The sequence below is a fragment of the Cyphomyrmex costatus genome, unplaced genomic scaffold (assembly GCF_001594065.2).
Source record: "Cyphomyrmex costatus isolate MS0001 unplaced genomic scaffold, Ccosl1.0 scaffold192, whole genome shotgun sequence".
NCBI classification, from domain to species: domain Eukaryota; kingdom Metazoa; phylum Arthropoda; class Insecta; order Hymenoptera; family Formicidae; genus Cyphomyrmex; species Cyphomyrmex costatus.
Window position 1 is genome coordinate 610,445 of NW_017275954.1, and position 11,577 is coordinate 622,021.

The window sequence follows — 11,577 nt, forward strand, 5'->3', positions numbered from 1 at the left end:
TTTTCTTTCTGTTCTATCTTTTTGTGATCTCTTTCCTTCTCTCTCAGGAGTTGTTGAAATATGACGGACCAATCAAAAGTGGCTGTATATTTCACGTCTTGACTCTGATTAAAGAGTTTCTATCAATATTTAATGCCAAAAGGTAATATCCTTTCTTTATCGAACAATAAGGCAACGAATGTTGACAATTTAATAATACTCTAATTTTAAGTTGTTATCATAAATTATTTGCAAGACCTTCATGAACTTTAAGGGGAATGCGCGGTTTGCTTGTCGAAATTATTTCTATATAGAAACCTAATCGAACATTACGAAAGTGACTGAAACAGTAATCGTAATCCGCAAATGTGGTTTGAAATGGGAAAATAGTAAAATACATATCGCGTGATGCCGATAAAAGATGACGATCATCGATTCGACGAGTAGCACGAACATATGGCATGTATGTATAATAACATTGATGAAAGCAGAAATGAGCTGGTGCGTGCATAAAGTCCGATAGAAGTCCATCTTGGCCACGACTTGACTGAAAATGACTGCTACAACCACGTGGCCATTTGCCGTCTACGTGATTATAAGAAGCAGCTACAAAAGCTGCGTACGCGCTTCATTTACATTTCACCGTAAAAGTACGGACGAGGTCGAGACTTCCGAAGTATCGACTTTTATACCCTGGAAACAGACCACGTTTATTATTATTTAAAGTTGTGTTATACGAGTCTATAGGTTTCTCTCACCTTCTTTAAGCTATTTTAAATATTCAAGGTATTTTAAGATATATGTTGAAGAGATATTACGATATTGCGATAGATAGTGCGCAAGTATTATCGCGATATCGTATGTTATTAGTAGTCTTTTGCACCTTTTTTAGTAGGACGAAAAATCGTGCTGCCAGCAGTGTTCACGCTATTGTCAATCAAAATTTAAATCCTCTTTAGGATGATATATATATTAAAACTGTCTTATTTTACTATTATTTAAATAGAATTCTTAATTTACAAGGTGGATGAGTTTTTGAATTCATCGATTGATCAATCGCATTGTGCTCAGATGTAATTTTGTTCTGTAAAAGTTACATTTGCACATAATGCGATTAGATCAATCGATGAATTGAAAAACTCTCCCTTTTTTATTATTAAAAGTCAATTATTAAAAGTCAATCTATTAATTAAAAAATAAACGTAAAATTCAAGACACTGTATAGTTTTTTTTTTTTTTTTCAGACATTACGATTATTTTTATTTGTAGAATAAATAAAAGCAGCTGACGAAGACGATTAATTATACGAAATTTAAACAGAAAGCATTAAAACATTTGTGACAATATAATATATTGACAAAGAGAGCGAAAAGAGGGCAAGAAAAATTTTTAACTTTATAATATATAATTATTAATTATATTGTGCCACTAATATTTTTTACGTTTCTGTTATTTTTCTAATACTGTCAACAGTACTGTAAATATTAATTACAAAATGAATGACTGGGTGAATAGTGGATATAATCATTTCCATATCTATTACCTGTCGCAATCAGTCTTCTGTCTGCGGATCCTAAAATTTCTAATATTCTTAAAACTTTGAAAACTTTTTTATTTCTGCAAATACAGGTTTCCTTAACAATGTTTCATAACGTAAAATTTTGTATTTTGTCATGTTTGTTATCTTTTGTTGTTAAAAAAAGAAAAATATTTCTGAACCTCTCTTCCTCAAAAGTAAAAGGACTTACTTTTATTCAGATAATCAACTTTTTTTTTTATTCAGATAATTTTTTATTATTTTAACAATAGTCTTTCCTTTTGAAACGAAATCCTCGAGTTGAATTCCTCAGTTCTCATCAATAACTCATAGCTCCGCTTCAGCATATTACTGTAACATTTGTTGTTAATTGTGTACGTCGTTTAAATAAAAATTAAATAATTTAATTGAGAGAAGTTTTTCTGCTTATTCCATTTAAAGTATTACGATTTCATGTTTTGTATAAGATATAAAATTATTCAGAAATTTGGAAAAATTATTACTTGAATAATTCTATAAGGAAAATGTTCACAAGGGTGACATCGAAACATTTTTCCGCGTTGAGAGGTACATAATTTATAAGCACGTTTAGAAATGTTTAATGGTATATATAGTCCTCTCTATATGCAGAATTACTACTTTCAAAAAGTATGATATGGTGTCTTAAAATAATTAACGATCTGGACAGAGGTGTGGGTAAAATCAATCTCCTCATTGCAGAATGTTACAATAATAATCGGTGCCGTACGCGGAGTCGCGTCGGCACTCGCAAATATTGACAGATCACCACGACCAAGTTCTTTCAGAGTGAACTGCTATAATATAGATTAGAAATCGATTGGCTTTGATAGAAATTGCGGAATCCCTTATTCGGTCATCGAAGCGCGCTTCGCGCCCGCGACTGACTTCGTATCGTGAGCACATTAAAACGTCGTGGTATTGTCTGTACATGCTTTAATGCTTTAATACAGGAGATCGTAAGTCTAGAGTTCGTCCTCGGCGAAGGTCGAGTCGAATCTTGAATAAAGTATGAATGCTCTGCGAAATATCCATATGTTAGAGCTGCGGAGGTACGCATAATTGTGGGTCACGTCGCACGAAGGTCTTTTACCTTTTACCACCTGTGTTTCGGTTCAAGGCCGAGTCTATACCGATGAGTTTGTACCTCGCCTATATTACTTTTCGTAAAAAAAAAAAAATCGAAGCGTACATAAATTCGACCACAGAAAGCGTCTTGCTTAAGGATTTATTGTACTATGTTTTTTTAATAAAATGAAAAAATTAGATTTTTCTAGATTTTTTATATTTAAAAGTAATAAAAAGTTTGGCAATATTAAGAACCTGAATAAATAATTATACTTCGATAAGAAATAGACGTTTTTAAAAAATAATTATGATAAAATAAGAAAATTTTCGTTTAAACTATAAAATTGTATTAAGTATCAATAATGGCTTTATTATATAACATTCAATTTTATCTAATATACTTGATGTATTCTTAATAGACATAACAAGATCAATTGTTTAATGATCTACTTTAGTAAATTATATAAAATGAGAATATAAAATTGGTATCTAGAACAAAATATAATAAAAAATTAAAAACAATACATACAATATAAAAAGGTTACAGAAGTCAGCGCTGGATATACAATAGCGATAATTTTAATAATAATCAAATATAATATCTGACATATAAATCTCTTGAATTCGAATAAATATAATATTTACACGTATAAATGATTTCAAAGAAAAAAATTGAATTATATAAACAATTGAGATTGATAATTGAGACTTTATGTAAGTTTTGGGAATAAATTCCACAAGATTAACAAGTAAACCAAGAAATTGTCTAAATTATAAAATCGATAAATAGATATATATCAACGTCATTAACGATTTCCGATACATGACACTGTCCTTGTAACTACAATAGGCTTCATTAAATGACCTTACAATACTGGCCTAATCTTATAATTCTGTTAAGCACGTAAACACAAGTCCGCGCAAGGTCTCAGGTTTCAGCGCTCGTTTGTGTAAACTAAAGTGAGACGGAAACGGTATAACTTCTAACGAAATATTATCTACAAATAGATTATTCGATATCTCTTTGCAGTTTATCGGTAGATTATAGAGTACGTTGAGGCGAGTTGCTTTTGTGTTATTCTATGATAGATACTCAGAAATTAAAATAAAAAATATAGAAGTATACGAGTCGAACGAAGGCGAATTCCTTCTCCGCGAAAGGGTTAATCAAACGAATGACTGAGAAATTGTGGAACTTAGCGGAGACCTCGACGCGACGGTTGCACGCGAGGAGCGGCCAGTACACGCTTTTCTCGCCTCACGCATATACAGGAGGCATAAGTTCCCACACGTACGATGATCGCGCACAGCGGCGTCGACAGGCGTCGATGCGTGCACGCGCCGTGCACCGCAGTCGCGCACGACGACGCGCATCGATGAGGCGCGTCGACCGCATGACGGCGCCACGAGATACGGCGTCGCGACGCTGTCGTCAGGCGGCGCCGGTCGCGAGGAAACGTGACGGGGTGTATGGTGCGGTGCGGTGCGAAACGAGCGGTAACAGAACGAGAAGGCAGTATAGCGAGCCTCCGTCGTGTCGGTATCCCCCCAGGTCGACCTTTCAGTCGCCGCGCGCGCGTTTACGCTCTCGACCGCTCCTAGAAACTCCGGAGACGAGCGCGAGCGCGCACACGCGCTCTTTTCGCGACTCTCTCGCTCCTACCCCCGTCCTACCGTCACCTCCCTCTCACCTCCTTCTCCCCCGTTTCTCTTTCTGTCATTCATATCTTTTCGCCTACTCCTCTGTTGCTTTCCTCGTCGGCACGCTCTCCCGGAGACACTCTCGCACGTATAGTCCTTGTCGCTCTCATTCGTCTGGCTACACCCAGTCTTCGTCGCTCGAGTTGTCGTCACCCGGTTGAGGACTCTGCTGCGAGTATCCTAGCCTAAAGAATCCGCGGCCTACTGTCAGGGAGTAGCCGGCGAGAGTGGAGCGAGACGTCTTGCGCGGGCACACGCGTGTTACACGCGCGATGCGTCGGTGCCCGTGTGTGTACGTGTGTGCGTGCCACCGTGCCGGTGCAAGACGATCTATCTTTCTCTCGCGCCGTTGTTATTGTCGGTTTATCGTTCTAACCACCCTGCTAGTGACTAATTGAGCTCGGCGACGAGACCGTTTCTCGCATGGCTGCCGTGTCGCAAGTCGGCGATCCTGTCAACATCCGTCGCCGTCGAGGAGACACTTTGAAGCCGGCAACAACAAGGAGAGGTACGACGCCGTGAACTTACCTCGTTATATATATGATAGCGATGACGTTTCAATCCAGTAAGATGAAAGTATGTTATTGAACATTTTCGCGCGTGTGTACGTGTGTCTACCTAGATTCACCCTCGGTTGAATGAAAGTCGCAGCCCTCCGTTGGAAATTATTCTTCAGCGGTGAAGTACTCCTTGTTAAAGAATATGATATATCCTTTCAACAGTTCGTGTCCGATGTATACCTTCGCTCACGTGCGAGATGACGTACATGTGTCAGTTCGTAACACAAGTGGTAGTTGATTGCATGCATCACAGTCAATCCTTTTGAATCCTGTGAGAGGAGTGTGTATATGTGTTAAATAAATTAACTCTTTATTTTTAGCTTCTTCGTTATAGTCGTTCAAATGTGATCAAAACTTGTTTCACTGACAATACTATTCGTTGTAGGTATATAATTGGACAGCTCTTAGAATGGTTTAGCATCTTTGTGTCTCACAATTGAGGGACGAATTATATGGATAGTCTTTATATAAAGAAATATTATATAATCCAAGCAATTTATACAACGTGGTAAAACAATAATTTATTTAAAAAGATTGAATCATTAGATCTCTAATAGGATTATATTTATTGCGAATTCTATTTATGAAAATATTTTCTGCTGGCTACGCAGAATTTATATTTCAGTTATATAAATAATTTTTGTTATTAATAGAATATATTAAATCAATAATTAATGCCATTCGCCGCGAACAGTTTTCAAATGGAGCTACTAGCGGCACAAATCTATCGATACCTATACATTAAATTGGTCCTCAATTCTTTTCTATTAAAATTCCGATCCTGTCATTGAATACGCGAACAGAATACGTTATTCAAGTGCGCATTGCATCTATGTACGGCGATGCCCTCAGATCGAGTCATATACGCATACAATGAATCACAAGAATATTCATACTCTCTGCTAATTATATAACTAAAAAATTGATATATTTTCAAAGAGACTCTTTACCGATAAGAACGTGCAGAACTCTATTAATATCATACTTCAGAGTTTGTGGTAAAAATAAAAGAAATTACGTACACAATATTAGAATATAATATCACAAAAGTATTCGTAACTCTTATAATTAGATACATTTATTACGCATAATTATATTGAAATATATCAGAATTTCGTTAAATCGTCTTAAATTTGATATTTTTTTTAGATTATTTTAACGTACCATGTAGTGATTATACACTATGTTCTGTTTATATTCTCTAAAGTGATATCTCTGTTCTGCTATAAAGCTCTTATTTCTACGCTTCGGATTTTATTAAAGTACGAGTATATATTATTGGAAATTTTAATTATAGTATTACATATAACAATTTTGTCTCTTCTACAAAGACATCAATTGCTTGAAGTCACAAGTCAAACAGCTAGATGGGATGAGACAAGCTGGATGGGAGTACAAACACTGTTGTGACTCATTGCGTATGCGTATATGAATGCACTTACCCATCGCGGGAGAATGCTCGCAAAGGCGTGAAGGCGTGTATGCACGTATACACGCGCGCGCACACTCATATTTGAATCCTAACAAGATGAGAACGTGCTGTTCCTCCTGCACGAGTCCTGTGTGTGTACGATCAGCTATCACGCGGTGGTGCTTCGAACGTGAGATACGTCTCCCTGTAAGTGGTGTGCGAGTAAATGCATACGAACCTTTGAACCGTAGAAAAAGATGTATACGTACGTATCATGTAACATACAATGTGACGGAGATTATACGACTTGCGCGCTCAAACGAGATCACTTCACCGTCTCTTCTTCGTTCCCTTTAATTTCACTTTCGCAGCTGCACATGAATCGGTCGCGTAGGAATCTTGCGTAGCGTCAGTGGCGTTTACAGTCCTTCTTCCCTGTATTTATTCGATAAATTTCACATTAGCTAAGTTCTCGGCCGCTAATTATATGAGATTACATATTATTGCAGAAGAGTTATATATAAAACTTGGATTTAATAGTTCTTTCCTAAAGAGAAATATTTCGTTGTTTTTAATATGTATCAAGTGTAAAATAATTTTTGTCATTTTATCAAGTATGTTAAGAGAAAGATTAGCATTCAGTATCGAACAAGTTTTACGTGTTATATTCACGGAAATGTGTAATAAACGTGGTATTGAAAGAAAAAGAATGTAAAGATTTTCTAATTTAATAACACGAGTGTCGCCGCAAATCAACACTCTCCATCCAGGGCAACCGCGATAAGCTAAGCGAGCCGCAAAGCCAGAGAGCGCGAGGATGTGAATTTCGCGTGCGAATGATGACGTACACGATACGCCCGTAGTGGCGTAGAAATTGATCGGTTACGTTGTTGTGCGAGAGCCTTTAACCCTTCGGTTTAATTACCGGCACGCGATGTCTCGCTGGACGACGGCGCATTAAAAAGCCAACCTATTTCGAAAATCAATTCGAGCGGCAATTTGCACCTGCGGATGACGATGCTCGACTTTCTAAGGGCTTTGAATCCTTCGAGCCCTCACACAGAGACTTGCAATAAGGACTTGCTTTTTCTTGTGCTATAGATATATCGTCCTTTCTTTCATCATTAGTCGTTTCACCGAACGATTTTGTTCCATTATTTTAGTTATACCTGAAAAAATATATACGTAAATATGGAAATATAATGTGTAGAATATTTTTTTATACCCCCAAATACATTTCATGTGAATTGCATATTTTTGACTGACTCCAAGTCAATTTTTCTTTAGCGAAAACACTGGAGATCCTTATTTATTTCATAATTATTGTATAGTTTTCGAGTTTCCAATATTACATATTTTTGTGACACAAAGTTTTTAGATTAAAATTATTTCTATCTAATCTATAATTATTACTTCAAGAACTTTATTTAAAAAAAAAACCGACTCAAAATTTATTAAAGGATCTGTGTTTTAAGAAAAGTATTTGATAATAATTATATATGTATATTTAATTAGAATAATCGATTCGGAAATTCTGAATTTTTTTCTGATTTCCGAATTTTTCGCATGTTACAACTAAATCTTCAGATGCGTGAACATAATTAAGCATCGTTATTAATACGTTCTTATATTCTTGTTCCCTCACGTAAACGCATTAACACTTACAAATAGATACTTTCTAGTTTCACGCTCGAGGATTGCTAATGCAAACATACAAGAATACGCGCGAGCATTTTAATGTAGCGTAGGAGGCTCGCGAATGTCGTGGATGTCGCGTGAATCCGAGAACACTCACGCGATACTCGCGAAGATATGAAGACATAATGTTCCATGGTTCCGTGTAAGTGCGGAATTAACCTACTTTATAATCGCGTAGTGGCTAATTTGAAATTGAGTAGAATTTCGTATATTTCGGCATGCGACTTGTTTCATTCATTACAATATTACGTAGTGCAATTACGATATGTAAATGACTGATAACCACATACAAAATGCATGTAGTCATGTATATTTGACGGTAATTGCGTACGAATGATGTATGAACGGATAATATCAATTTAGATAATATCAGTTGTGTCGACATTGCGTGGACATATACATATAGTATGTGTGTAAAGTACTGCTCACTAATGTCCATTTTCACCAATGTAGATTAAATTTAATCTAAGTTCAACCTATTTTTCATCTTCTTTTGATTTCTAGAAGAGATTAAAATTAATCTGCACTGGTGGAAACGGGCATAAGCGCGAGACCTTCTACGCTGCTACTCTTGAGAGAATCACGGATTCTTGATTCTTCGATCAATTTCGAGTCGATTGTTTCTTTGAGACAACTTTGAGATTTTTTTCCATAGCTCTCGACATTCCCCGAAGAAAGCAATCGAAATATTATCTTTGTACACACTCAAGTAATGCTCGATTATCATGATAAAGTCGAGATAATATCATCTTGACTGGAGCTTCCTATTATGGATTGTGTTATTTAATTGCAGGTACTTGCCGTTACGTCCGATATCTGAAAAATATCGAAGATCTGTATTAGTGAAGATCTAAACGGATGAACGACTCTAAACTCTCAGGATAATGCGCGAACTGACAAGTCATTTCATCGCACGAATTGAAGTAAATAATTCATACGACAGGGAGAGGACACTGAAGGAGGTGCATAATGTGACGGTCGTCCCAAAATAATTTAACGCATTACAAAAAAATTCTATTGCCTTTGATATTCTACGAGCGATTGTATCTCCTGATGTTGGAAAACGGACGAATTCTACGAAATGCGTCCGACTTTTGAAGGAATATGTTAGAACATCATCGTGTGTTCACGTAGACTTCGCGCAAGAATTTCTCGGCTAGATAATATGGAGGATATAAAAGTGCCGAACCTAGGACAGGCCGCATCGGCCGCATGTTCTATGGCGACCAATTTTCTGGCGCCGGTGAAGACCGAACGGCAGATCTACGAAAATTCGATGCTCGAGGACGATCCTAATGCAAATTCAGTAGTACCGACCTCGCAAGAAGACAGAACTGTACCCAGGTGGGGTCCGAACCACAAAGGTGCCCAAGAACTCGCGAATCTATACAGCACCGGTACGTAAACCTTCTTAGAATCTTCGTATCCGATTCGTAGAATCTTCTTATCCCAGTCATTTAATATCGACTGTTTTCGTTTTATATAAAAGCATTTGCATAGCGATGATAAAATGCCACTGTCCTCCTTAAAATTTATGAGTTTCTAAAAATCATATACAGTACACACACTTTGAACGGTTTTGTTTCATCACGAGAAAAAGAGAGACAATATTCATTAACGTATTTAAGAATTTATACGTATATTTCATTGAATTTAAAAGAAGAATACGTGATATGAGAGATGCGCTTTTTGTATACTTTAGCATAACGATCAGAATGTTTGAGAATTCTATACATGTTATATCTATACATGTTATTGCTTATATGTTATTATTAAAAGTATTTATATTATGTATTTATAATAACAAATTATATTAATAACATACTTCCAGGAAAGAGAACACAAGAGTGTATTTGTGTGGGTATTTGTGTCACTCTGATAGCTGTGAACTCTGTATTCGTACTCATCAAATTACGACTAGAAAATTTGAGTTACATAGCAATGGCTGCACTGTGCGGTATCATCACCGCTGACTTTGGCTCCGGTTTGGTTCATTGGGCCGCTGATACTTGGGGATCTGTTGAACTTCCAATCCTGGGAAAGGTAAAGTATCGAGAATGTAAAAACGAGTGCTTCAGAATGAATTTTAATTTATGAAGAGCTTTTTCTTTCCTTTCAGAATTTTTTACGACCATTTCGCGAGCATCATATAGATCCTACCAGTATAACGAGACACGATTTCATAGAAACTAATGGTGATAATTTTATGGTCGCAATACCAGTCCTGTCTAAACTTACGTGGGACTTTCTAACGTTACCTGAAACGGAAATGCAACAACAGTTCGTGTGGACGTGTTATTGGTTCCTGCTTGCCATTTTTGTAGCAATGACTAATCAGGTAAATGTCTAATTAGATAAGTATAAGAAAAATATACGAGTAAATATTTCAATTCTAGTAAAATTATCTTCTACAGTAGTAATGATGTATTCTAATGTTATTATTAAACGTAATATTTAAACAATATTAGAAATTATTTTTATATTATCAGGAAATTAAGGGATATACAATTATTTTATAGATACATAAGTGGTCGCATACGTATTTTGGTTTACCTGGTTGGGTTATATGGCTTCAAGAGCTCAGGATTATCCTGCCGAGGAAACATCACCGTGTGCACCACGTCGCACCTCACGAGACTTACTTTTGCATCACTACGGGATGGCTAAACTGGCCTTTAGAAAAACTTAAATTTTGGTACACTTTGGAGGTGATAATCGAGTGGTCCACTGGTTTCAAACCTAGAGCCGACGATCTAAAATGGGCGCAAAAACGTTCTTGAGAATTAATAATTGTCCTTTCTTTATTGTATATTTTACTATATGATCGAGGTATTTAACGTACGGCCAAACGTCGGAAACACAACAAAACACAAACATCGAACTAAGTAGAGATTAAGTGGAAAATTTTTATGGGCAATAGTAAAAAAAAGCTTGTATACATGGAATCTTCAATTGTTTGAAGAAGTATCGAGTATGTATACATATTATACTTTTTTCTTTTCATATTACGATACGAGGCCTTTTGTGAAGACAGATGAAGTGCGTAAGGATAAATAGTATTATTCGATATGCTTTTAAAATTTACACATTTTTAATACGTACGCGCAATAATACGTGTATATATATTATACATATATACATATATATATACATATATATATGTATGTATAACAAATAAAAAATAAGCATAAATTTCAGAATCACGCTTACGAAATTGCAATCTGACAAATCTGTCAACACCATGTCGATAACTTCTTTATGTATCGCACAATCATCGCGTATCAAATTTTGCACAAATATAAATTCTATAAATTTTATTTTAACTTTATTTTAACACGATGTACAAGAGAGCAATTCGAGAAAAGCAACCGTGATATTAAAGGCCAGATACAAGGCGTAATAATAAGCTAAAATACCTGATATTTTTTTAAAACACGATTGCATTTTTCTAATGTGTCGTTAAATAAATAAAAGTAAGCATGAAAAAAAAATTGTGTATGATAACACAGAGATATGCGCATATATATTTATATATATATATTATCCATGCATATACGTGTGCATATATGTACATTACATATATATATATAATCCGATTAGTTATA

General features: G+C 35.8%; 1 protein-coding gene across 1 annotated transcript; it reads left to right on the forward strand.

The window, feature by feature from the left end:
* Positions 1 to 8,892: 8,892 nt before the first annotated feature.
* Positions 8,893 to 11,072, forward strand: Kua (Plasmanylethanolamine desaturase Kua). The gene is made up of 4 exons (XM_018538070.1): positions 8,893 to 9,369; positions 9,804 to 10,015; positions 10,092 to 10,310; positions 10,492 to 11,072. Exons 1-4 carry the CDS (start codon positions 9,138 to 9,140, stop codon positions 10,750 to 10,752), a joined length of 924 nt encoding a protein of 307 aa, XP_018393572.1. The 5' UTR covers positions 8,893 to 9,137; the 3' UTR covers positions 10,753 to 11,072.
* The last annotated feature ends 505 nt before the right edge of the window (positions 11,073 to 11,577 follow it).